This window comes from Pteropus vampyrus, unplaced genomic scaffold (genome assembly GCF_000151845.1).
Source record: "Pteropus vampyrus isolate Shadow unplaced genomic scaffold, Pvam_2.0 Scaffold196, whole genome shotgun sequence".
Classification (NCBI taxonomy): Eukaryota; Metazoa; Chordata; class Mammalia; order Chiroptera; family Pteropodidae; genus Pteropus; species Pteropus vampyrus.
This window is the reverse complement of record NW_011888977.1, coordinates 361,574-385,549: the sequence shown is the minus strand read 5'-3', so window position 1 is coordinate 385,549 and position 23,976 is coordinate 361,574. Positions and strand designations below refer to the sequence as shown.

Sequence of the window (23,976 nt, the reverse complement as noted above, 5' to 3'; positions counted from 1 at the left end):
ACGAGGCTCTCTGTAATTCAGGCAAGAGGTAAAGATGGTCTAACTTTGTATTGGCAGGGAAGATAGAGATAAGGGAAAAGCCCTGAGAGATATTAAGAAGACAGGAAAGATATGAATAAATGATTAACTAGATGTAAAGGAGAGTGAGGCATAGAGGATAACTCTCAGGTTTCTGGATTGTTCAAATAGGTAAATGATGAAGCCATTCACCAAGACGGAAGGAACACTGAAAGGCTAGGAGAATTGGTTTTGGACATTTAACTTGAAGACCTGTCCATTAAGCAATTGAATATTTGGGATCTGGAGCACAGGAGAAAGATCTGAGTTAGAGAGATGGATTTGGGGATCCTCCTCAGGGAGAATATGTCGATCTTAGAAATAGAGAGGGCACAGCATAGAGCTCTGAGGAACCACACAGCACTTCAGTCTGTCAGGAAAAGGGGTGCCTCATAGAAGCAACTACAAATAGCCAGAGGGACAGGAGGAGAGCTAGGAGAACTACCGTCTTTCCATATCACTCTTTTTAATGTGGTAATATCGAAGCGGAGCCAAAAAAGGAGAGTCCTAAGAAGAGAGAAGAACTGAATCTTTCAGGCATTTTCTCTTGCCTGGATAGATATTTTTAATTCATGAATGTTGAGAATAAAATTCTTCAAAGCATTTTTCTGGAATGCATTTCTAAATATGGCTTGTGTCATTCTGAACTGACAAAAAAACATGAGAATGGTTGGGCTTTGAACTTCATAGACAATAACTTCCCTAATCTCCCTAAAGAATTTCCTGTAGTGCTTCCACATTATCAAAGGTAGATATTTAAATTTACATTGTTGTGGACTGGAGAGGAAAGAGAATTTTCTGTATTTTTTTCTCTGAAGAGGGAATTGTTTGTGGAGTGGCTTTTTTTTTTTTAATAATAGCTTTATTGAAACATAACACCATATAATTCAGTCTTTAAAGTGTATAATTCAGTGATATTTACTATATTCACAGTTATACACTACTATCACAATTCATATTAGAATATTACATTACTCTTAAAAAGCCCCCAAAACACCCATATCCATTAGCGGTCATTCCTCATTCTTCCATCTGCCCTAGCCCTAGGCAACCATTAATCTACTTTCTGTTTCAATGGGTTTGTCTGTTCTGGGTGTTTCATATTAATAGGACCATACAGTATGTGGTCTTTTGTGTCTGGCTTCCTTTATTTGGCATAATGTTTTCAAGGCTCAAATTATGTCTAGCATGTTAGTACTTCATTTCTTTTTTATGCTTGAATAATATTATTCTATTATTTGCCTATACTACATTTTGTTTATCCATTTATCAGTTAATAGACATTTGGATTGTTTCCTCTTTTTTACTGTTATGGATAATATTGCTCTGAACTTTCATATACAGGTTTTTGTGTGGATATGTTTTTCATTCCTCTTGGATATATACATAGTTGTGGAATTACTTGAATATATGGTACTTCTCTGTTTAACCTTTCGAAGTACTGTCAGAGTGTTTTCCAAAGAATCTGCACCATTTTACAACCCTACAGGCAGTATATGAGGATTCTAATTTCTCCACATCTTCACCAACACTTGTTATTGCCTGTCTTTTTCATTATAGCCATCCTACTGGTTGCGAAGTGGTATCTTGTGGTTTTGATTTGCATTTCCCTTGATAACTAATGTTGGACATCTTTTCATGTGCTTATTGGCCATTAGTATATCTTCTTGGAAGAGTTCATCTGTATTTGATCATCAGTTCTGGCAAACCTGAAACTAAAAGAACAGATGAACATATTGACTAGAGAAACAAGTGAATGTATGTGTAGTGAAAGATGATGTAAAAGATAAAGGACAGGCTCCCTAGAGAAATAGCCAGCACTTTCTACCCATATCAAGCCTGAGCTTGAGAATCCTGTTACTTAGTGGTGCTTGAGGATCCTGTTACTTAGCCGTGACTGGAAGTAGAGACCATGATCTCTGCTTTCTTCTCCGTAGCACCTATCCTAAGGCCACAGATACTGCAACCACTGCCAGGTTTCTGCAGACCGGTGGCCTGACAAATAGGTAGTTTGCCACATGGATGAACAAAGGTTCATCTATATTGAAGCATGTATCAGAATTTCCTTCCTTTTTAAGCTGAATAATAATAGTCCATTGTATGGTTATAGCACAGTTTGTTTATCTATTCATCCATGGACATTTGGCTTGTTTCCACCTTTTGGCCATTATGAATAATGCTGCTGTGAACATTGGTGTACAAATAACTTCAAGTTCCTGCTTTCAGTTCTTTTGTGTGTATACCCAGGAGTGGAATTGCTGGATCATATGGTAATATGTTTAATTTTTTGAGGAACTGCCATACTGTTTTCCATAGTGTCTGTACCATTCTACATTCCCACCAGCAACATGCACAGGGTTCCAATTCCTTCACATCCTTACCAAGATGTTATTTTCTGTGTTTTTTTTCTTTTTATAATAGCCATCCTAATGGATATGAAGTGGTATCTCGTTGTAGTTTTGTGTTGCCTTTCCTTATGATTAGGCCATTTGTCTATTTCTTTGGACAAATTACTATTCAAGTCCTTTGTCCATTTTACAATTGGACTGTTGGGTTTTGTTTTTGAGTTGTAGAAGTTCTTTATATATTCTGGATAGTAATTCCTTTTCAGATATATGACTTACAGATATTTTCTCCCATTTTGTGGGTTGCCTTTTACAAAAGTACATCAAAGGACACTATCAATAGATTTTAATTGATGAAGTCTCATTTCCCTATTTTTTCTTTCGGTGTCATATCCCAGAAATCATTGCCAAGTCCAAACTCATTAATTTTTATATATTTAATGAGTTTTGCTCCAGAAAAGTTACTCTCTTTGGTGTTTAAATTGTTCCAAGTTAAATGTCCATTGCCCACTAAGAGCTTATTCTTCAGGTTGACTCTGGGTCCTTTTCACATTAGCCCGGTAGTATTAAATGGGTTCCCTGCTTTTTAGTTATGGGCTTGATAAGAATTGCTGGGCTTATCTTTTTTTTCTGTCCCCAGATGTAGAAGCAGGCATTTCTATGAGGAGCTCTGATTCTTTTTGGTGTGAAATAGTATTAGGGCATTTGTTGCAGCTGGGATGTTCTTCTGGATCTTTTTCATAAAGTAAATATGTATTTTTTGGAAAGAAGAAGATAAGTCATAATTTCAGACTGATAATTCAAATTTTAATAAAGGATTAAAGGATTTTTATTTCTTTGATTTCATAGTCATGCTTCCTTTGTTGACAGTAACACAGGACAGGTACAGTCAAAACACTTTTAACTTAAAACTCTCTGTGGTTATGCCACCAACTTGATATATAGTTTGAGTTCATTTGTCTGTTCTTTATTTTTAGGGATTGTTTTTTGTTTTCTTTTTGAAAATTATATAAAATATTTATGTGGTTCTAAAGATAAAACTGTACAGCAAAGTAGATTGAGAGAAGTATGGCTTCTTTCCTTGCCTTTATTCCTCTCTATATCTCATAGGTAAACATTTTTATTAGTTTTGGATTATTCTTACATTACTTATTTTAAAAAATTGTGTGTGTGTGTGTGTGTGTGTGTGTGTGTGTGTGTGTGTGTCCCCTATACCCTACCACATTCGCATTCCATTTCTTCTTTTGTTTTTCATCTTGGCAATTGTATTATTTCCAAGAATTCTTTCCTCATTTCTTCTTTCTTTAAGATTTCTTTACAATTTTGCTTGCTTCTAAAATCTCTGACAATATCAGTTAGAATTTCTTTTCAGGTGTTTTTCTGGGACTCAAAATATGTTTCTTCTGAGATCTGATCTACTTTTCATCTTAGTTGTCCTTTCTGTCCTCTTGCTTTTCTTTCACTATCTGGCGATCCTTGTCAATGAAGGACTAGGCTGATTTTTATAGGTAATTGACAAGAAGTTCCTGTTCTTCCAACAGTCTTCTTAGCCTTAATAGAAATTGGTTGATTTGTTGACCAGGAGTGAGAAGTATGGAGGAGAGCAGGTAGATGAACCCATTTCTCACTCGATTTCTGTACCTGCTGACTCAAAGGTGGGCTTTTATCCAGCTCCTTCAGGAAAAAGGGCTCTGCCTCTCTGCCCACCTTATTGACTCTGCATGTTCTGGAAATAGCTAGCTCTGCTCTGGTGTTTGTCATACAGTTAACTGCTTTCTCTCCATCTTCTAGAAAGTAGCCATCATTTAAGTAGACTATATCCCTCAACCCTTCTCACTGCCATTATGCCACGATTCCCTTGTGAACCAATATCTATACTTTTATGTCATTGAGATTTGGGGAGAATGGGGAGGTAAGTAATGTGCCTGTTTATTTAGCCTATCATCTCGAAATGAAGCTGCTTTGTGTCATACCATTGCTGTCAACAGGACTGCTTTTCACTTCATTTTTTCTGTTGGGTTAATGACTGAAAAGGATTTAAAATGTGTTCTCTATATTCACAAATTATAGCTATCACATCACTGAAACATGTGATGCTGCCCTGGGATAGGTAGATTTCTACTCAGTTCAGGAGTTGGGTGACTTTACAAGACCTATATTGTTTGTCAGTAACTTCTTTCCAGAAAAGCAAAGATAACAAGGTCTGCTTACTTTCGCTTATAGTGTGGGAATGATAATATCATCATCAAACATTTAGGGCTTAATATGTGCCAGACAGGATTCTGTGTGCTTTATATGTATAAATTCATTTAAGTCAGTAACAGTAGTTACTGTTATTATCCCTATTTTACAGACGATGAAACTGAGGCACAGAGAGGTTAAAGAACTTGCCCAAGGTCACATAGCTGGTAAGTGGCAGAGCCAGGATCTCACCCAGTTAGTCCGCCCCCAAGGCCACTTTTTATCCACCATACTCTCTAAAGGGACACTCTTCAGATTTTCTCAGGATGACCACTTTTTGTATCTCTTTAGTTATGGGTATAAGAAAACCCATTTACCTAACCTTTGTGTGGTTTTTTGTTATTGTTTGAAATGGAAATTGCTGATAACTATGCAGAAAGGAATGTTTTAAATGATGTGATCAGGTCTGAGTTCAATTTTAATCTCTTAAGAACTTTTGCAAATTATCGTGGTGTTGAGAAGATGTGACATCTACTAAAGGGTCTTTTTCTACTTTGTGTTTGAGAATCTTAGGCTGCAGTAAAACTTATGAAGACAGGACTTAAATCTTGTAAGTCTTGGCTGCAGCTGACTTCTGAGGTCTTTCACAATGCATATTTATTTCCATGTAGCATGAATAGTGGATTCATAAATGATGAATATTTTCCCAGTGAAAATTCTTTTTAAGAAAACACAGAAATGTCCTTAAATGGATTGAACATGTTTTAGCCCTTAAGGCAGATAAATATGGGGGAAGCATTCAAAAACCAGTAAGACAAGCATTGAGAAGAATTTTATTTAAAAAAAAAAAAGTAAAAGTGATATATCTAGGTGCTTATATACGTTTGTGTGCATTTTAAACTTTTTATTACAGAAATGTTCAATTATATACAACAGTAAAGCAAATAATATGAACCTTGTTTACCCAGCACCCAGTTTCCAACAGTATTTTGTCAGGATATTATGATCACCATCCTGAAGACTACTCCTTAGATGGATGTCACCACCTCTGCATATTGTTTCTTGGCAAAGTCCAATTTTAAAATGATGGAACTTGAATGGTATTTCATTTCTGTGAAGAGGGGGTATAGCTCAGGGGTAGAGCATTTGACTGCAGTTCTGTGATATTTCCTTGAATTCAACAGTCTAATTTTGATTACAGGAAAAATAGCAACACCAGATCTGTTAAAAATAAATTAAAACCAATTTTCATCTCAAGGGGTTTGTTTTCTCTGCTTGGAGAAGAACCCCAGGCTTGACTGTGGGACTTAAGTAGACTTGTTAAAAGCAATTATGATACAAACAGAAGTTTTTATTGAATTGTCCAACCAGCTGTTTGCTTCTCAGAAGTAGAGTCATTTATCACATGTGGGTTCCCTTTCTGGATTCTTGAATGAATAGGAATATTAGTGAAATACCTGAGTTATGTTAAGTGGTGTTCATGCAGTAAGCATCTTCAGGTGTTCATGCTCAGGTACCCTTAATCTTGTCGCTTTCAGCAGATTTTCAGCAGATCATTTGGTTTTTAAGTTAAAACATGCATCAGACTCACCTGGGAAGCTTTTGAAAAATGCGTATTTTCTGCTCCTGTCCTCAGAGATCGATTTGTTAGATTTGGATTGTACCCCATGGACTCACATTTTAATAATAATCCTTCTATTAAGAGTGGTATTCTGATTCTGCTATCAGGGAAGGAAGTCCTTCAGCCATGATTGGTTTTCATGGCTTCTTTTCATTCTAGTCTTAATAAAGTTAATGTTAATATGGCATCATGTGAAAAAATCACTAAAAGTTTCCATTCTTAATGACATGTTCAGTGGCTGTTATGATCACCCCCTCTACACTGATATGACCTATAGACAGACTTATCCTAATGGAGGGTCACCCTTGATCCTGGACAGTTTGATTCTGATGCTTATGGTCTAAGGACCTCACCTTGAGAATATAGGTACATAGGTAGTGAGTGGTATGAGTGTAAAGGGTCCCAAGTGTATTTCTCTTTGGTTCCCCTTAATATGTTAGCCTGAGCCCTCCACTGCTTGGTTACCTGCTAGACCAACACTAGATACAGGAAGCGAGGCTGGGTTTTCACGAAGTCACCTGTTGCTTCTAACTCTATGTAGCCTTTCTCTGGGGGCACAGGAAGCACAGGGAATGTGGAGGGCAGATAGTTCTTCACTTAGGGCTCCACAGCCAAAATGAATGGAAACTTCGGTATTTTGAATTTATGTTTGACTAAGGAGTGTCCTTTCATCAGTTTCTCAAGGGAATCTGTGACCTTTCCCTCCCCACTGACTTCCACTCCCCCACTCTGCATACGTACACACAACAAAAGAACCTGTCTTGGAGCAGGCTGTATAAGAATCACCTGGCCTCTTGAAAGCAACTGTGGGGACTCCACATTACAGAACAGCTTCTCCTGGTCACAGTTGCTTTCACCATCTGGTCAGAACTTTGCAACACACAGCTGAGCTGGGTGGACAGCTATGACCAGCTGTAATGCTTACCCATTTTTCCATATGTCCCCCTACATTTCCCAGCCTCTGTTGTAGTTACATTGATACCATGTGACTAATTCTGGCCAAAGGGCTACGAGAGGAAGTGATATCTGTCACTTATAGCAGGAAGCAGTAAAGGATGGGTATGAGTTTCTTTTTTTTGTGCTAAGGTGACTATGGAAAACACAAGTTTCAGTGATGTTCATATGAGTTGAAGAAGGGCTACCAGACCCACATTGAACTTCATATGAGCAAGAAATAAATATTAAGTGAGGCCACTCATTTAAGGATTTGTTACTGCAGCTTAGCTTAATCTATCTCCCAGTCTGGATATTCAGAACAGAACATTTATGTATGTGTTCGGAGTTCTGAGAGTCAGGATACTCAAGTGTGATCCTGATACTATGTGATCTAGTGCAAGACATTGGGTATCCTAGAATTTTTTCCCCCTTGTCTGTAAATTGAAGGGCTTAAATTAGATGATCTTTAAGGGCCAGGTTCTGGATAACAGCATTTAAATACAGATTTCTAGTTGGAGTACGAAAAGGAGACTAAGTCTGACATCAAAGGTATTGCCAGGAAACTTATTTTTTATGTACAAAAGGTATTATATATCTTTTGCTGTTAAATAAGTCACATAAGAAAATGGCAATGAAAGATGAAATAACGACTTTATCGAGATAAATTCACATACCATATGTGTTTTAGTATATTCAGAGTTGTGCGACCATCACCACTACCCAGCTTCAGAATCTTGTCAGCACCCCAAAGAGAAACCCATTTGCAGTGACTCCTTGTTCTACAAATATACTTTCTATATCTATGGATTTGCCCGTTTTGGACATTTCATGTCAATGGGGTCATATAATGTGTTGCTTCATGTCTCTGGCTTCTTAACAGTAGAATTGCTTGGTCATATGGCACATCTATGCTTAACATTTTGAAGAACTGCCAAATTGCCTTTCACAGTGGCAGTATCATTTTGCATTCCCACCAGCAATGTCTGAAGGTTCCAGTTTCTCCACATTCTCACCCACACTTATCTTCTGTTTTTTTGTTTGTTTGTTTGTTTGTTTGTTTTTATTGTAGCCATCCTGGTGTGTGTGAACTGGTATCTTACTGTGGGTTTGATTTGCATTTCCCTAATGACTAATCATGTTGAGCATTTTTTCATTTGCTTATTGGCTAGCTTTGAAGAAAAGTCTATTCAAATTCTTTGCCCATCTTTTAGTTGGGTTATTTGTCATTTTATTGTTGACTTTTAAGAGTTCTTTATATATTCTGGATACCAGACCCATAACAGATATATGATTTTCAAATATTTTTGCCAGTACTGTGGGTCGTTTCTTCACCTCATGGTGACCTTTGATGCCCATTTTTAATTTTGACGAAGTCCAATATTTCTATTTTTTCTTTTGTTATTTGCACTTTAGTTGTCATGTCTAAGAAACCATCGCCTGATCCAAAGTCACAAAGATTTATACCTGTTTTCTTCTGGGAGTTTTATAGTTTTAACTCTTACATCTAGGTCTTTGATCCATTTTCAGTTAATTTTTGTGTATCATAAGATAGGGATCTATGTTCATTCTTTTGCATGTGGATATCTAGTTGTCCCAGCACTATTTATTGAAAAAACTATTCTTTTCCAACTGAATCATTTTGGCACCTTTGTCTAAAATCAGTTGACCATAGGTGTATGGGATTATTCTAAACTCTCAATTCTATTATGTAAATATATTTCCTCATACCAGTACTCCACTGTCTTGATTATTATAGCTTTATAGTCAGTTTTCAAATCAGGAAGTGTGAGTCCTCCAACATATATTTTTTTCAATATTTGTTTGGCCATCTTGGGTCCCTTGCATTTCCATATGAATTTTAGGATCATCTTTCCCATTTTGATAGAGATTGCATTGAATTTGTAGATGAATTTGGTGTGATAGTATATTTTTAAGCATTACAAGTTTCATTCAGATAAACTTTGGAAGCATGTAAAGTTAAAATGTTTAATGCTTATGTTACTTTTTAAAAAATTAGGTAAGTATGTGGTTCTTACTTGGCTTTCTAGGACCATCTGGCAGAGTAATGGGAGTGGATTCTCAGAGCCAGAGATAGCAGTGTGCAACACAGAACAAAGAAAGAGCACTCCTCGGGGCAGCTCGAGACACTCAAGGTGGCCAATTCAAGGCAGTGGTTTGCCATCAAAGACCACACAGTTTTTATGTGAACAGCCTTCCTCCTCTAGCACTCTTGTGGAGTGCTTCTGTTGTACATCAGAATTTGTAAAGCCACATTGATTATGATGGAGCACTTAGGTAGAGATAGATAATGATTGCCTTGTTGTCATGAATTTGAAAAAAGAACATTTGGGAACAGATTTATCATAAGTAGCCGTTTGAGATTTTAAGAGTCAAGATTCTCTTGAACACAGCTGTAAATGGTGGTCAGTTTAGTTGAATTTTCATGTCAGCTGGGTTAGGGTTGCTGCACTTTTAAAGTATGTATTTGTATCCACAGCACTTTTCTCATCTCTTGTTCTTGTAACCTATTTACCTTCCTAGATTTCTTATGCAATCACAGAACCATAATGGAGGCATAGTATTGGCCATGATGTGTGACAAAGTATGACTTGTATTTATTTTTATTGACAAAATAAGGAAAATGGAAAGAAAGAAAAACCGGTAATCAATAAGTAGACCAAACTATATACAGACATCATATAGGTTTGAAGTTTAACATAGACTAAACCATTAAAATATATTTGAACTATTGTTATATTTGGTAGAACAGATAGTTCAGGCAAGTATGAACCCTGATGTTAGCTATGTAAGAAGAATCACACTACTCTACTGTTGTAGGTAACAGAAACTATAACCAGAAGTGTCCAGACCTCTCTAGAGCCAGGGTTTCTACAGAAGCTACCCCAGGATGTAAGAGCCAGCACACACTGCCAAGCTTCCCTTTGAACATCCAGAGGGGAAATCGGTACCATCTGAGGAAAGATGAGAAAAATCCTATCTGCAAACTCTGCTAGCCACTCACCTCACCTTTCAGGCCCTCTCTGTGTACTGCCCTTTGTCTAGCTGGATATCCTGATCAGACCCTCTGCCAGTCTGCTTCAGGGCCTTTGCTTCGGTGGTCCTTTCACCTGATGAATCTCACCCATCTCCTTTGCACTTGTCAAAACCTATCCTACAATCAAGGCCTACCTCAAAGTAAAATTTTCTTCATAACAACCTTCCCAATTCCTGTCTTCGCTCATCACTCCCTTTTCCACATCCCCTTAAAGTATTGTGGGCGCTGTACTTGTCAGCATGAATCCAGGCCCCGCTCAGCTTGTCGTTTACTAGCCTTAGCTTTGGAATCAAACATTTTTTGTTGCATTATTTTTGTACTACAACTCATGGAATTTTCTAGCAATCATCATGTCACAGTTCAGCTCTCACTATTGTACCAGCTTTCGTAAGGTTATAAATATGATTTCTTATTTATGTGTAGCCCACCTTTGTGGATAATAGCATTTCAGGAGTTAATGTTCCAGAATTACTCATTGTCCTGTAACTTTCCTGACTATCTTATTTTTTCCCCCTTACAGGAAATGACTTAGAGGCCTTACAATTACATCTGTGCATTTTTTCTTCAGACTTTACAGTTGAGGGCCAACTCAGTCTGGAAGCACCTCTTATTAATGTTACAAGGAAACCGCTACCTCAGCAAACAAAAGGAAAGGAGGAGAAGACTTATAATAACAAATGCTATTTTTTAAAAAACAAAAACTTGTTTTCAGAAAATAGTAAAGGAAATTTGGAAATTTTTCACTTCGAGAAGAAGCTTTACAGATAAATGGATTTGGCAGGCAGGCTCTGTCAAAATTCTGCAGAGGTTTGATCTTCCTTCTTAAGGACTTAGTGTAAAGTAATTCTGTACTGCTTTTTAAATTGCTGTTGATCAGCTTGTGGGTTCTTGGGTTCTAACTTTTCTGGTATATTGAAGATAAATTATATTACATTTTTTTAAAGTTAAGTTATTTTTCTGCCATGATAAATACAAATATCAAAATATTCTTGCAAAGCAATTATAAGTAAACATTTTTCTCAGCAAGCATATCTTTTTATTAAGAGAGTGGAATGCTAACAGTTCTTACACAGCATTTGGACACACTTTTATTTTTTGTCAGAGGTCCTGCCTACACTGAAAATATTAGTTATATAAACCTGTTGTCCTCATATCTACATTGGATCACATGGTCACCTGCCTCATGGAAATGCCTTTCTTAAAACTTATATTTGCAGAACTCCACTATTTTTATACCTAGCTACAGTTTTGGGGAAAAAAGAGTCGGAACCCTGACCCACTCACGGTCACTGGGACAATTCCCTCTCCCGCATGTATTGCTGCAGTGCCCAGGACAGTAAAATGGACTACAAGCGGCGCTTCCTGCTTGGCGGGTCCAAGCAGAAGGTGCAGCAGCACCAGCAGTACCCGATGCCCGAGCTGGGCCGAGCACTGAGTGCTCCCCTGGCATCTACAGCCACCACTGCCCCACTGGGCAGTCTGACCGTTGCAGGCAGCTGCCACCATGCCATGCCCCACTCCACTCCCATCGCCGACATCCAGCAGGGCATCTCCAAGTACCTTGACGCTCTCAATGTCTTCTGCCGTGCCAGTACTTTCCTCACGGATCTCTTCAGCACTGTGTTCAGGAACTCTCACTACTCCAAGGCAGCCATGCAACTCAAAGACGTGCAGGAGCACGTCATGGAAGCAGCCAGTCGACTGACTTCAGCCATAAAGCCTGAGATCGCCAAGATGCTGATGGAACTGAGTGCTGGGGCCGCAAACTTTACAGATCAGAAGGAATTCAGTCTCCAGGACATTGAGGTAGTGTGTCTTATGTGTCATACTTGGGTAAGAAAATGTATCCCAGAGGTAAGTGAGAATGTTGTCTTAGTTTTTTTCCCAAATCACATAATGATGGTCTTCATTCTCTTTTTGTTGACACTCTCTCCTTATAAAAACTTTGTGCATGCCAGGTCCTGAATTGCTTTCATTTCAAAATAAGTAAGTTAAAAGATTATTTAACAAACAAATTTTATTGGAGCTTCATTCCAAATAACATAGTGTTAAAAATACAGGGTAGGGACTGAGAATTTTAAATACAATTTTGAGCTTTATTTGTGAATTGTCATTATATGGAACCATTGGTTTAATGTAGAAATTTGCACATGTGTTAATAGGATAAATTATTTTTCCAGTTCTTAATTCACAGCTGTTCACAATTGGATGTATTTGATTCTTATCAGTACATTTCCTAGGGTCTTTGACCATCAAAATGAAATATTCTCCCTCTTTCAGGGCTCCGGATTAAAATGTAAGGTTAGAATACAGATTTCATTCAGAATAAAGATGACCTTTTTCCTTTCTTCATTTAAGAAATGATTTATAAAATTGTGCTGTGTTATATTAGTGTCACTGCTAGATTTTTTAAATTAATTTTAGCTGCTCAGAGAGTTCTTCTGAGTTTGATTTTTCCAATTAACATTTTAGCAGCGCATCATAGGTTAGCTTTCTGAATGCTATGAGGGAGAGTGTCTTTTTCCCCATCCTGGAGCTGACTTTGATTTTAGGAAATTAGCAGTCTCCTAAGCCAAATCTGATGATCGAGGTGGCTGAATAAGCTACCTTATACTCCTGTGGGTTTGAGGGGAGAGGGGGAAGAGGTATACTATTAAGTAACATAACTAATTTTTATTGTTTTTAAAAGCGATTTTGAAGACATTACCAAGAAGAATTTAGAACTATTTTTGAAAAGGCACACTATTCTTGGTGGAAATCAGAGATCATCAAACTTTTTCTGTAGAAGGCAAATAGTAAATTTTAGGTGTTATGGGCCAATGTGGTCCCTGTCATATATTCTTTGTTTTTGTTTTTTTATAACTCTTTAAAAATGTAAAAACTAGTTTGACCTTGTGGATTGTATTTGGCCCATGGGCTATAGTTTGCTGAACCTGCTGGTATAAAAGTATCACTTCCTTGGGTCATTCTATTTTAAATCTATATAAACATATTTATAATTTCTGATTATTTGTATGATCACATTTTATATTCAAGAAAATTATTATTTTGAAGTTTTTTTTAAATGCCTTGTCATAGTTTAAAGTATTTTTAAATTACATACATAAAGCATGTATTTTTTTAAAAAACGTACTTCTTAAAAGAAATTCCAGCAAAACTACTGCTTTGCTCTCCTATCTCATTCCTTTTCCCAAAAGTGACCACAGTTAACTGGTTGGTATGTACCCTTCCATACTACTGCCTGTGCACAGGTACATATTTGTGCAGGTACAACTGTAAAGCTTCAGCTTTTGTTTGGAACCATGTTATTCAGCCAACAGTGTGCCTGGTCATGCAGACATGTGGCAAGAGAGCAGTTAGGGACTCTGCCCTCTTCTAGAGAGTGTTGAACAATATTAGACCCTGACTATTACAGCTATCATCCTGTAATGACATAAGCACTTTTAACTTTATTTAGAATTTTAGTCAAGAGTGGTTTGAAAAATAAAGCCAACAGCTTTTATTTTAACATGAACATTGAGCTCTTCTTCAAGCCATACTTCCAGGTGCTGGAGGAGACAGACTTAGACCTGCATGGCTGTTTGCCCTCCAACTCTGTAGGGCAAGTGCCCTTGTTCCCCAAGTCAGGACACTAGAAGATGAACCGACCACAAGGAGTAGGGTTTTAGTAAGCTGCTGAGGCACTGTAGCATCTACCTTTGTCCCTTCTGCTTCCCTGGGACCAGCATGGACCACTTGAGCTGAGAAGGGGAATATTTCATTTTTTGTTGTGGTTTGGAACTTTGACTTGGCTTTCTCCATTGAAATGTGATGTGGATAGCTAGAATACTACCATGTGTTTCGTGCATAATGAGCCAAACAAGATTTCAGAGGCTAGATAGACTGGAAACTGAGTGTTGTTCATGGGTTTTAGAGTCTGTGAGCGTATTCTAAGTTTGAAACAGCTGAGTTACAAGTAAACTCTAAAATGCAATTGCCAGGTATAGGCCTGCAGTCTTAACATTTTGCTTTTTCCACAAAGCAGTATTTGTTATATCTGGAATTTATACATTTCCACAGACCAATAAGGTTCTCTCTCTCAGAATATTCACCAACTGAGATGGAATGGCTGAGCATTTTTTTCCTTTTGGTCTTTTTAAAGTTTTATCAGCAAAGCCCTGAAAAGGCTCTTTAACATTTATTCCTGGGGAAAGAAATCTGTGGCCTAACATTGCTGAACTTGACTGGATAGGCAAAGACTACTCAGGAGCTTAGCCCAGGATCGTGGGTAAGAAAAGCCCTGAATTCTGTATTCAAATGCTTGACCATTTTAAACCTAAGACAAAGTACCAATCCCACTGTTCTATCCTGAAGGTGCCCAAAGCATGCTTCTAATGATCCCTTATTGCTCTCATTGATTGACAGATCCTGGTGCCTGTGTCTAGAAACTGCAGTTTCTGACTGTGTGCTCTGGGGCGAGGCAGGTGTTATGTGAGTCCTGTCCAGTCTATAATCATCAATGAGTTTGCCCCTTACCCCAGGTGGTTCACCCTCTTAATCTTGCTATTAGAGAAATGGGTTGTGACTATAGTGTTTCACTCGTTAGCTAGTGCCTGTGACACTGTTATGGGGAATGGAGTCAGAAGATCTGGGTTTAGAAAATGACTCTGCTTCGTTCTGATTATATGACTCAAGCAAATCTAACATCTCTAAGCCTTGGCTTGTCCATCTATAAAATGGAATTACCACCCACATTCCAGAGTTCTTGTGAGGATCAGAAGTGATTAGTGTGTGTGAAACACTGTACCCAGTTAGTTGTCATCATCATTATTTATTATTATTGCTTCCAACCTGGCTTGAAAGGTACTATTAGCCCTTCTCTGAAGTGCAGAGCAGAATATGTACAAAACCAATATCAGAGAGAAGTGTGCAGCAAGATATTCTTCTAACTGAAGCTCTATTAGGTGGAAAAAGTTCCCACTCCCAGAACATTTGCTCATTTCTCTCCTGGTTACTGAGGTAGGTGCCTTCCTTTTCCCTCTGTATTTTCTCTCTTGGTGTTGTAAGGTGGCAGCAGTATTTTTTTTCTGCATGATGTAGGAACTGCCGAGACCTTTTCAGGATAAAAGCCTGAGAGAACCTCTTCCACCAAGAGTCACTCTCCTGCTTGCCTTGTGTCTAGAATGTGGTGTGAGGAACGAAGGTGGGGGAATTTCATTGAAACATTTGCAGTAGCTGGCAGCCTTTGGACAAGCCAATTGACAGTTTAGGTAGGATTTTTCCCTCGCTGGATTTATAGAAAATGTGTAGTTTACATTGTATATGAACTGGAATTTTGTATAAAATGAGAAATGTGGTCTTAATCAAGTGCTTCATGGGAATTCCTTTGTATAAGTCTCGCACTGTCAGTCCGCCAAAATGTGAATTCAGGAAAAATATGCTTTCCCATATTGAATTTTTTCTTTGTATAAAGCTTTAACATCCTACCCAAACACATATTTCAGAGGTAGACTACACAGGACCTGCTGTCTGTGTCTTGTCTTTTTGAGTCTAGGAGCATCTCCACAGGTGGTTTTTACAATTGCGTTAATGCCAGTGTTCCTGTAAAATGCCAGGCAAGCTGAATTGAGGGCAGATTTCTCTTTGATTTTGTCTACTTCAGTTTCATTTGTCCTAGAAATCTGTTATCCTAAGTAAGTATCGTTTGCAATTAAAACATGTGGTTCACATTAAAGTATAGACAACCCATAACTTGATTTTCTAGTTATTAGAAAGTCACAAATGTCTACCTTTTTTTCAAACATCTATCACTTGTGTTAAGTAAAATTACTTTTTCAGTGCAAATACAAATAAAAGAATCAAAAGAATGAAATCAAAAGTGATTCATACGTTTGTTCCACAAATATTTGTTGCACACTCTATTTGTGCCAGGTGCTGTTCCAGCCACAGGAGGATACAATGGCTAACGAGACAGAAATTCCTCTTAAATGGATAGAAGAGGGCTGCAGTCTTAGATAAGATGATTAGAAGGCGTCAATCAGCGGGTGACGTTTGAGTAAAGACCTGAAGGAGATGAAGTGAGGAAGCCCTGTTGATACCCAGGAAGAGAGGACTCCAGGCAGAGAGAACAGCTATGCACAATTCCTGAGGCAGGAGTGACCTTGACTGTCGGAAGAGCAGTGAGGACCTATTGTGACTGAAGCAGTGAGTCAAATGGAGAGTTCAAGGGGTGAGGTCAGAAAGATAAAAGAGGTCAGCCTTCGAAGGGAAGGTAAAGAGAGGGCAGCACGATGAGATCTGCCATTGTGCAGTAAGCAGTGATGCCACATCTCCTCTTGCATTCTTCATCCTTAGGCAGTTCTGGGGCTCTGGCCACACGTTGTGGCCTCACTGTTGAGAAGCCATGGCCCTCTGGGCAGGTGCTCTGTACAAGCATTAGAAGCCCAGGGCAGCTACAGGGCTCTCAGGAGTTTGTCTTTAAGAGGTCTGTATTGTATATCTTCCAGCATTTTTAGTGGCATTCCAAATATCACCACCTTCTAAATGGGGAGGCAAGTCTACGGCCATACTACCCTGAACAAGCTTGTTCCCGTATGATCTCGGAAGCTAAGCAGGGTCGGGCCTGGTTAGTACTTGGACAGGAGACCACCGAGGAAGACCAGGTGCTGTAGGAGTAAAAAATTAAAAAATAAGGGATTGTAAACTGACAAGGTCCTTGCAATCTGTGAGGTCAACCAAGAGTTGCTTGCCTAAATAAATAAATTAATTAATAAATTAATTAAATGAGGCAAACTTTAAATAAAACTTTTATGTCATTGAACCTGGGCTTTCAGTTGATGCACTGACAAATGTCTTTTGTACGCTGTGTGATTACTGTGAAACTGTTAGAAATTATTTGTGAACACTGACTTTTTCTTAAGGACCTTAATTCAGGCACATTAACATTTATTTGGGATATGCCAGAAATACTATAGAGTAACAGTAATGGAAAATATTAGAAGCTATTTTCAAAATGTGGTTTTCATTAACCTTAATGGAATTAAATTTGCATATTGTTTCTTTTTTTTTTTTGCCTGAGGTAAAAGTCATTGTTACTTTTTCCTTGTTTTGACTAGTAGATTGTCCATGATAGATTATGGAGTAAATATTTCCTAACTATATGTGCCAAATGAAAATCCAGATTGCTGCTGTTAATCAGAAACTGTAGTTCACCTCATAAAAAGCTTGTATGGATCTAGTTTTTAGGCTGTTGCTAATTTCTAGTCACTCTTTTTGACTTATTCTTTTATTGAGGTGAATCTTAATTAAATTTGCTTCAGATTTTAGCCTTTAGAAGAAGCTATAATTAAGTGGTTGCAATTTGGATGATTCTGTAAACTTCCCAGTGAACAGTAATCAAGATTTTCTGTCTGCCCAGCCCATTCTGTGTGGGTGGAAGCCACTGGGGCCAGAGGGCATCTGCCACTCTGGAGGGGCTGGACGCTTTGATTTGTTAAGACACGCTGTGCAACCGATTCATTATTCTGAAAATTGCTAATTGAAAGGAGAAAAATAAGAAATTGAGCAAATTTCCTGCTTTTCCAGTACAGACTTTTTTTAGGATAACCACATAGCCCTAATTGATGAGGGAAGATTCTTCTAAGAATCTCAGTATTGTCCTGTGTAGTATATTGTAGTATACAGTGGAGGATAAAACCATTTGGTGAAAGGTCATAGGGGAACTTCACAAGGGAAGGATCAGGCCTTTCTCTCCCAAGTCCACTGGTCAACCTCAGCATCACTGAATATGAGACAACCAGGTGATCATGTCTTCTGATAAAAGAACTACATGCAGCGCCTTCATAATACATTCTTGCACTTCTCTCTCATCTCCCCCCGCCCTCTGCTAAAATAATCTAATCAAGCTTCTAGAATGAATGCCCAACCTACAGGACATGTGAAATATAGTGGAACAAGTTATACAACACCACAAGGAAGCAATCAGACAAATTCAGAATGTGACATTTTCTATACAGTTGACCTGATTTGTTCAATGAGTCAAGTAGCTTGGGGAAACAACTAGGTAGAAAATACCTAAATTAAAATAAAGTTAAGAAATATAACCAAATAAAATGAGCCTTTTGTGGTTGAGAGTCAAACAACCAAAAAAAGAGAGACATTTTTAAAGATAATTTGGGAAATTTGAATATGTACTAGGTCTTGGTTGATTGGGATTTACTTCAGAACATTTCAGCAAAAAGTGGAGTTGGGGAGAAGGATGAAAAAAACAAGGCAAAATATTGATGGTCATTGAAGTTTTTTGGTGGATACGTGGGGGGTTGTTATATTCAGCTTTAGTGTATGTTTGGACATTTTCCAAATTTAAAAAAGAGAGAGAAAAACTTAGGACCACATGATAGGAGTGATATATCAAGAATACCCAATAAACGATTCCATTTCATGGAGGGATTTGTGCATAGGAAGTTGTCTTCTAACAGAAAGGGGAGTGTTTAGGGAAACTCCTTTGTTTTCTGTCTACTCACAGATTACTATTCTTCACTTCCAGTACTTCTGATCACCAAATGAGAGCACACCAAGCAGTTCTGGGTCGTTGCTAACACTGACACTCTGGAGTTAGCATCAGATCTCACAGGTTAAGGGCTCTCTCCCACAAGACCACCTCCCTCTTTAGACACCAACCATGCATCCAGGGTGTTCTTGCCTCTACTTCTTACCCACTGGCTATAAATCAGAGGTTCCCATCACACCTTCCATGAGTTTGATTAATTTGCTAGAGCGGCTCACAGAACTCAGGAAAATATTTTACTTAGTAGATTATAAAAGGATATAACTCAGGAACAGCCAGTTGGGAGAGATTCATAGGGCAAGGTGTGTGGGAAGATGTGTGGAACTTCCATGCCCTCTCCAGGCATGCCACTCCCCTAGCACCTCCATGTGTTCGCCAATGTGGAAACTCCCTGCAACCCTTCCTTTGAGCCTTTTCAAGGCTTCATTACTTAGGTGTGGTTGATTAAATCGTTGTCCATGGGTGATTGATTCTACCTCCAGCCCTTTCACCTCCCCAGAGGTCGTAGGGCTGAAAGTTCCAAATCTCTAATCATGTGGTTGGTTCCCCTGGCAACCAGCCTCTATCCTTAGGGACTTTCCAAAAGTCACCTCATCAATATAAACTCAGATTCGGTTGAAAGAGGTTTGTTATGAATAATAAAAGATGCTTCATCTCTCTTATTAGAAAATTCTAAGAGTTTTAAGGTCCGTGTGCCAGGAAGCTTGGAGAAGACTCTCTCTATATATATATATGTATTTCTTACTATAAGTCACAATATCGCAGGGAGTACTATTGAGTAAGGTATAGCAATGAAAAGAAAAGCAGGTGTTTTTCAGAAAAATGAAGAAGATATAAGTGAATCAAGGAAGAAAATGAGAACAGAGGAAAGATACTTCTGAAGGCAGGACCCCAGCATCAGGTAGGAATCAAGGAAAGTGTGCTCCTAATTTTAGTAACTAAAATGGCAATGTTGCTTTCTTTTAGAAGAATATGATTAAAAATTTCATAGTTGCTGAAAAGATTTGAATGGACATAAGGGAAAAATTAGGTTTGGTGGACAAGTTAGAAGGAAACAGAAATTAAAGAGTTTATGGAATTTTATGTAGGACTTGCTTTCCTGAATTATTTTCTATTCTAAATTTTTATGGTTGCTGGCCAGCTTGCGCAATTTCACAGGATTGGATAATAGCCTATTTTGGCAGCCTCCCTCGTCTTTAATCAAGAATCTATAAAACAACATTTGCCTAAAATCTTTCTGGGACCAGCATACACCGGGGTTGTGTCCTGAACCTCTCTGCTGCCTCAGGCTAGTGCAGTCTTCCTGTGGAGGGGCTTGTTTGCAGTGTCCATCCCTCCATGAGACCGGGCTTTGTGACCCTCTAACTAATGCTGAAACATTCAGAGCCAGGAAAGTAGAAATAGCCTAATGCTGTGGAACCCCTTTGAGCCCTTGCTAATTCTGGGACCCTTCCTGAAGCCCCCCAGCTCCTGGAATAGGCCCCAGTCTCCTGGCCTGTTTCCTTTTCTCATAACTGCTGCTACCTGGGTAAGATGCAGATGTGCTGGCTACAAGCTGGTAAAGATGAGTGAGGACAATCCAAAGTGCTCCAGGCCTGTGGGCTGAAAGGAATAAATAAGTAGATTGTGACACTAGATGTGATGAGCGCTGTAATGCAAATGGAAAATAGCCTCAAGCCTGACTGTTGATTGGTTCAGTGTTCCCACACCCAGCTCCTGTGACAGGCCCAGGCCCCATACCAGAACCACCTACCTGCCTGGAAGAGGTGAGAGCAGGACAGAGAACCTTGTAAGCCCTAGCAAGAGTTTAGGTTTTATACAGAATGAGATGAGATATTTTAAAGGGGGATTTTGAGCAAGAGACCGATAGGATTTGATTTGTTTTTAAAAATCACTATGGCTATATGTGACAGAAACCAAACTCAAAGTACCATAAACAACAATAATTGAAGCAAAAAGAAGCTAATAATTGTATAATACTTGTGCTATACTCTGTTCTGAGCCTAAGCACATTAACTGATTGAATTCTAGTGATAACCTTATGAGTTAGATACTATTCATAGTCTCATTTATTGATGTGTAGACTAAGGTATAGAGAGGTTAAGCAATTTATCAAAAGTCTCATGGCAGATCTAGACTTTAGACCCAGGCAGCCTGACTATATAGAGAACAAACTCTTGACTGTAGCACTGTACTGCGTCTCAACAAAACAGTGTACAGTAGTTCCCCCAAGTACATGGTTTCATTTTCTGCAGTTTCAGTTACCCTTGGCCCAGAATATTACATAGAAAATTCCAGAAATAATTCACAAGTTTGAAATTGCATATCACTCTGAGTGGTGTGATGGAATCTCTTGTCTTCCTGCTCTGTCCCACCTGGTACGTGAATCATCCCTTTGTCTAGCATATTCATGCTGTAGACACTACCTGCGTGTTAGTCATTTAGTAGCCATTTAGGTTATCAGACTGTTGTGGTACCACAGCGCTTGTATTCAAGTAACACTTATTTTACTTAATAATGGCCCTAAAATGCAAGAGGAATGATACTGTACAATTCGGGTATGCCAAAGAGAAGCTGTCAGGTGCTTGTTATATATAGTCAGAAGGCCAATTGTAGCTATGTCACAATGCCTGTGTCATAAACCTCACTTCATCTTATCATTGTATCATCTGACATCACAAGAAGAAGGGCGAGTACAGTACAATGAGATATTTTAAGACCACATTCACCTTTTAATACAGTATATTGTTATAACTATTATTAATGTTGTTAATCTCTTACTGTGCCTAATTTATAAGTTAAACTTTATTGCAGGTATGTATGTATAGGAAAAAACAGAGTGTATATAGGATTCAGTACTATCTGTGGTTTCAGGCATCCAGTGCGGGTCTTGGAATGTATCCCCTGTGAATAAGGGGGAACACTGTATTGACCTATGAAACTGAAGAAAATAAGCTCTTTGGCTATGGCTGGAGCCAGGGGCTCACACAGTACTGAACAGACTCAGCCTTTTTCTCTCCTCTGTCTTCTTGAGTGTTCTGTCATTTCCAGGCAGACTGTCTTCATGCCAGCGTCCCCAACAACACAGCAGAAGGAGCAACTCTGCTTTCCCCACAGTTTTGACAAAAGTTCTAGAATTGAATCTGGTTGGCTTGGCTTGGGTCACTTGCCCATCCTTGTCCCCATTGGCCCGAAGGATAAAACTAACACCAATTGGCCAGGCCTGACTTGTATACCCACTCCTGGGGCTGGGATGTGGGCAGAGCCAATCTCATCCATACCACAGGGCTGAGAGTGCAGAAGGGGCGGTTCCTTGAGTGGCCGCTTCCAAAGCAACCAGGGTTGGATGTTGGGGAGGCCACACAGCACTGCCAGCTGGAGAGGGCTAGAGAACGACAAGCAGTTAGGACCCTGGATACATGCTGATAATTCGTTTTGTTTTTCAGGATTTTAGCAGTTATGTGTTTCTTTGAAACCTTCTGTTATGTCTCTTAGTAAAGTTCTGTAGTTTCATTTCTAGTGACTATATTTTTTCTTAAAATTAAGTAATTTATTTTATTTGCTCTAATGAATGAAATAATATTTAAAAGTGTTTTTCTATAAATAGGAACACCATTGATTTTTATATTTTTATCTTTTCTCCTACCATGTGACTGAACTCAGTAATTCCGATGTTTCAGTTGGTTTATTTGGGGTTGTTTTGGTATACATGGTCATGTCATCTGCATATGTCTTCTCCCTTCCTATAGTTATATATCTTGTTGCGTGAACCATAAGTTTTAATATATAGACATACCTCATTTGATTGTGCTTTGCAAATATTGCATTTTTTACAAAGGTAAGACTCTCCACCAGCAAAAAGATTATGACTCTCTAAAGACTTAGATGATGGTTAGCATTTTTTAGTGATAAGGTATTTTTAAATTAAGGTGTATATACTATTTTGTTTTGTTTTTTGACATAATGCTCTTACACACTTGGTAGATAATAGTATAGTGTAAACATAATTTTTATATGCACTATGAAACCAAAAAATTCATGTGACTCACTTTATTGTAGTATTCGTTTTATTGTGATGGTTTGGAACCAAACCCGCAGCATCTCTGAGGTATCCTATATAAAATAATCAGCATGAACATTCTTGTTTTTGTCCTCATTTTGATAGGAATGCTTTGGATATATTACTGTTGGTTATTTTAACAAATTAGTTTTTCTTATATATAATACAAGGTTATGATAAAAAATTTAGACATTTCCGAATGGTGAAAGTCCCTTTCTTGCAAAAGTAGTGATTCTCCCTTCTAGCTCCTTCCCAGTTCCAGGTATAACCACTATTAATTGTTTTATATATATATATATGCAGTTAGCAGCAAATAATTATGCATACACAGACATATATGGAACATCTTTTTATTTCCTTACATATACTCTCTATTCCCTTAATAGCATTCTCATTAATGATAATATTGGTTCTTGGTTTGAAAGACTAAGCATACAGTTCCAAGTCATAATAAATGCTATATCTGATTCTTCATTTATGGATAAATGTGTTACTTTCAGGAAAGGCTTGCACGGTTTATGGTCTTCCTTCCTCCAGGAAAGTCAGGATCTCCTTCATGCTCGTGGGTAATGTCACCCTAAAAGTAAGCTCATGGGTTGCAACTGGTCTCTGTAGGTTGGCTGCAGAAGAGCTATCCAGGGAAAGAAAGCAGGGGGAGTTTTTTGGGGGGAAATCAGTTGTTATTTGCACAGAGATACTAGCATTATGGTATCCTGCCCTCAGCCCTGCAGTCACCATGCTGCTCTTGTTCTAGCTTGGTGCTTTTATGTGGAGTGTAGCAACTGCTTTCTTTTCTTTTTTCAACAAATATGTGTGGAGGGATTGTCTACTTTGTGCCAGGCACTGAGAACTCAACAGAGAGCAAAACAAAGACCCTGCCCTCATCCAGCTCAGCTTCTAGGAGAGGAAACAGAAAAAAGGAATAGCACATATAATAATAGCACAGTATAGTGCTATTAGATGGTGAGAGGTGTTATGAAGAGAAATAATGAGAAGCGGGGAAAGAGGTAGAGGAAAGGCTTCTGTGAGGACGGGACATTTGAGCAATGTCTCAGTATGAAGAACCATACGAATTCCAGGGAAAAGGTTGCTCCAGGTAGAGCAGTGGTTTGCAAATGGGGTCAGAGTGGGCTCTCCCCCAGAGGACACTTGGCAATGTCTAGAAGTATTTTTGAT

The 23,976-nt window shown here is 38.4% G+C and overlaps 1 protein-coding gene and 1 pseudogene across 3 annotated transcripts in view; both read left to right on the top strand.

Moving 5' to 3' along the window:
* Positions 1-23,976, top strand: part of KIAA0355 (KIAA0355 ortholog) — a 68,546-nt gene that overhangs the window by 12,107 nt on the left and 32,463 nt on the right. For 2 of the 3 annotated variants that reach the window (XM_023537679.1, XM_011371841.2), the window contains exon 2: positions 10,716-12,001. In XM_023537679.1, coding sequence (XP_023393447.1) covers positions 11,507-12,001 — 495 coding nt within the window. In that variant the 5' untranslated portion in view covers positions 10,716-11,506. Of the gene's footprint in view, positions 1-4,755; positions 4,811-10,715; positions 12,002-23,976 lie in introns of those variants that run through there. The other variant, XM_011371842.2, reaches the window with a different exon arrangement.
* On the top strand, positions 16,730-16,848 carry LOC111746661 (annotated as a pseudogene).